Source organism: Salvia hispanica, chromosome 5, assembly GCF_029641045.1.
Source record: "Salvia hispanica isolate PSC_SH4W2 chromosome 5, Shi_PSC_v1, whole genome shotgun sequence".
Taxonomy (NCBI): domain Eukaryota; kingdom Viridiplantae; phylum Streptophyta; class Magnoliopsida; order Lamiales; family Lamiaceae; genus Salvia; species Salvia hispanica.
This window is the reverse complement of record NC_142696.1, coordinates 44,132,242-44,133,359: the sequence shown is the minus strand read 5'-3', so window position 1 is coordinate 44,133,359 and position 1,118 is coordinate 44,132,242. Positions and strand designations below refer to the sequence as shown.

General features: G+C 37.4%; 1 protein-coding gene across 1 annotated transcript; it reads right to left on the bottom strand.

Moving 5' to 3' along the window:
• Positions 1-338: 338 nt before the first annotated feature.
• Positions 339-892, bottom strand: LOC125189268 (uncharacterized). Its single transcript, XM_048086560.2, has one exon. It carries the CDS (start codon positions 875-877, stop codon positions 440-442), a length of 438 nt encoding a protein of 145 aa, XP_047942517.2. The 5' UTR covers positions 878-892; the 3' UTR covers positions 339-439.
• Positions 893-1,118: the final 226 nt, after the last annotated feature.

Genomic DNA, 1,118 nt, shown 5'->3' with positions numbered 1-1,118 from the left:
CAATTGGTCCTCCGTCAATAGTTCCGTTAATTTTATAACAGTCAACGGGTTTAACCCAGTTTTGACCAAATTAGACATTTAATCATGATTTTTAAGTCACTAATTAATTTCCTAATTATTTTTCTGTCTCCTTCTCAAAATTTCAAATTTCTTCACCAAATTACCAGAACCAGACAGCAAAATTCAAAAATCTCCTCACAATAATGATAATATCACCTATGTTAACCACCACTCAAAACACACACACAGAAAGCCTAAAAATCAATCAAGAACACAATTTTCAGAAGAATATCTGCTCTTTATCAGTAGAATGCCACTAATTCAAGAAAAAAAAAACATCCACAAAATAAAAACAATCTATGTAGTGTAGTATCATCAAACACACAATAGCAAACTACTAATGAATTTCAACTACTCAGAACATTCCAATTTTTTTACACTAATTTGTTGGAGAAGAAGGCAATGGCAATACCTGCTTTGCGTGATTGTGAATCTTGTCTCTCACATTAAGAAATTTGAGAAAAGACCCATCTTCCAAAATCGAATCTTGCTGAAGATTCTGGTCGATGATTCGCCTCTCCGCCTTCTCCTGCAGCAGCTTATCCTCCGCGTCCCTTAAAAATTTGAACTTTGGCGGCGGCGACGACCGCAGGCGCCGGAGCTCCGCCTCCGGGAGCGACTCGAACAGCGGGTTGATGTTCCCGTGGTGGCGGTAGCAATCCAAAGGGGCGGCGCCGTCAACGAAGAGATCGCTCAAGCTTCTTGTCCTCGACCCCTTTCTTGATCTCCCATCTTCTGATAATTCCAAATCTTCTTTGCTTTCCTCTTTGATTGTGAAGATGAATTGCGGTGGGCCGCAGAGATTGTGCACCCTCATCAATTATTTTAATAAAAATAATTAGGGAATTAATTAGTGTATTAAAAGTCTAATTTAGTTAAAATTAGGTTAAACACGTGTTGACTGTTAAAAAATTAATGGAACTATTAACGGAGGACCAATTGTGATCCGATTTGAAATGTGCAGGACTAAATAATACAAAAGATAAAGTTTAGAACCAAAATCATAAAATGACCATGTGTTCAAAACTAGTTTTGCCTTTACTCTTAATCTAGTTTTA

Bases quoted from the DNA above. Each gene is read 5' to 3' on its own strand.
- LOC125189268 (XM_048086560.2), bottom strand. From the start codon at position 877: ATGAGGGTGCACAATCTCTGCGGCCCACCGCAATTCATCTTCACAATC.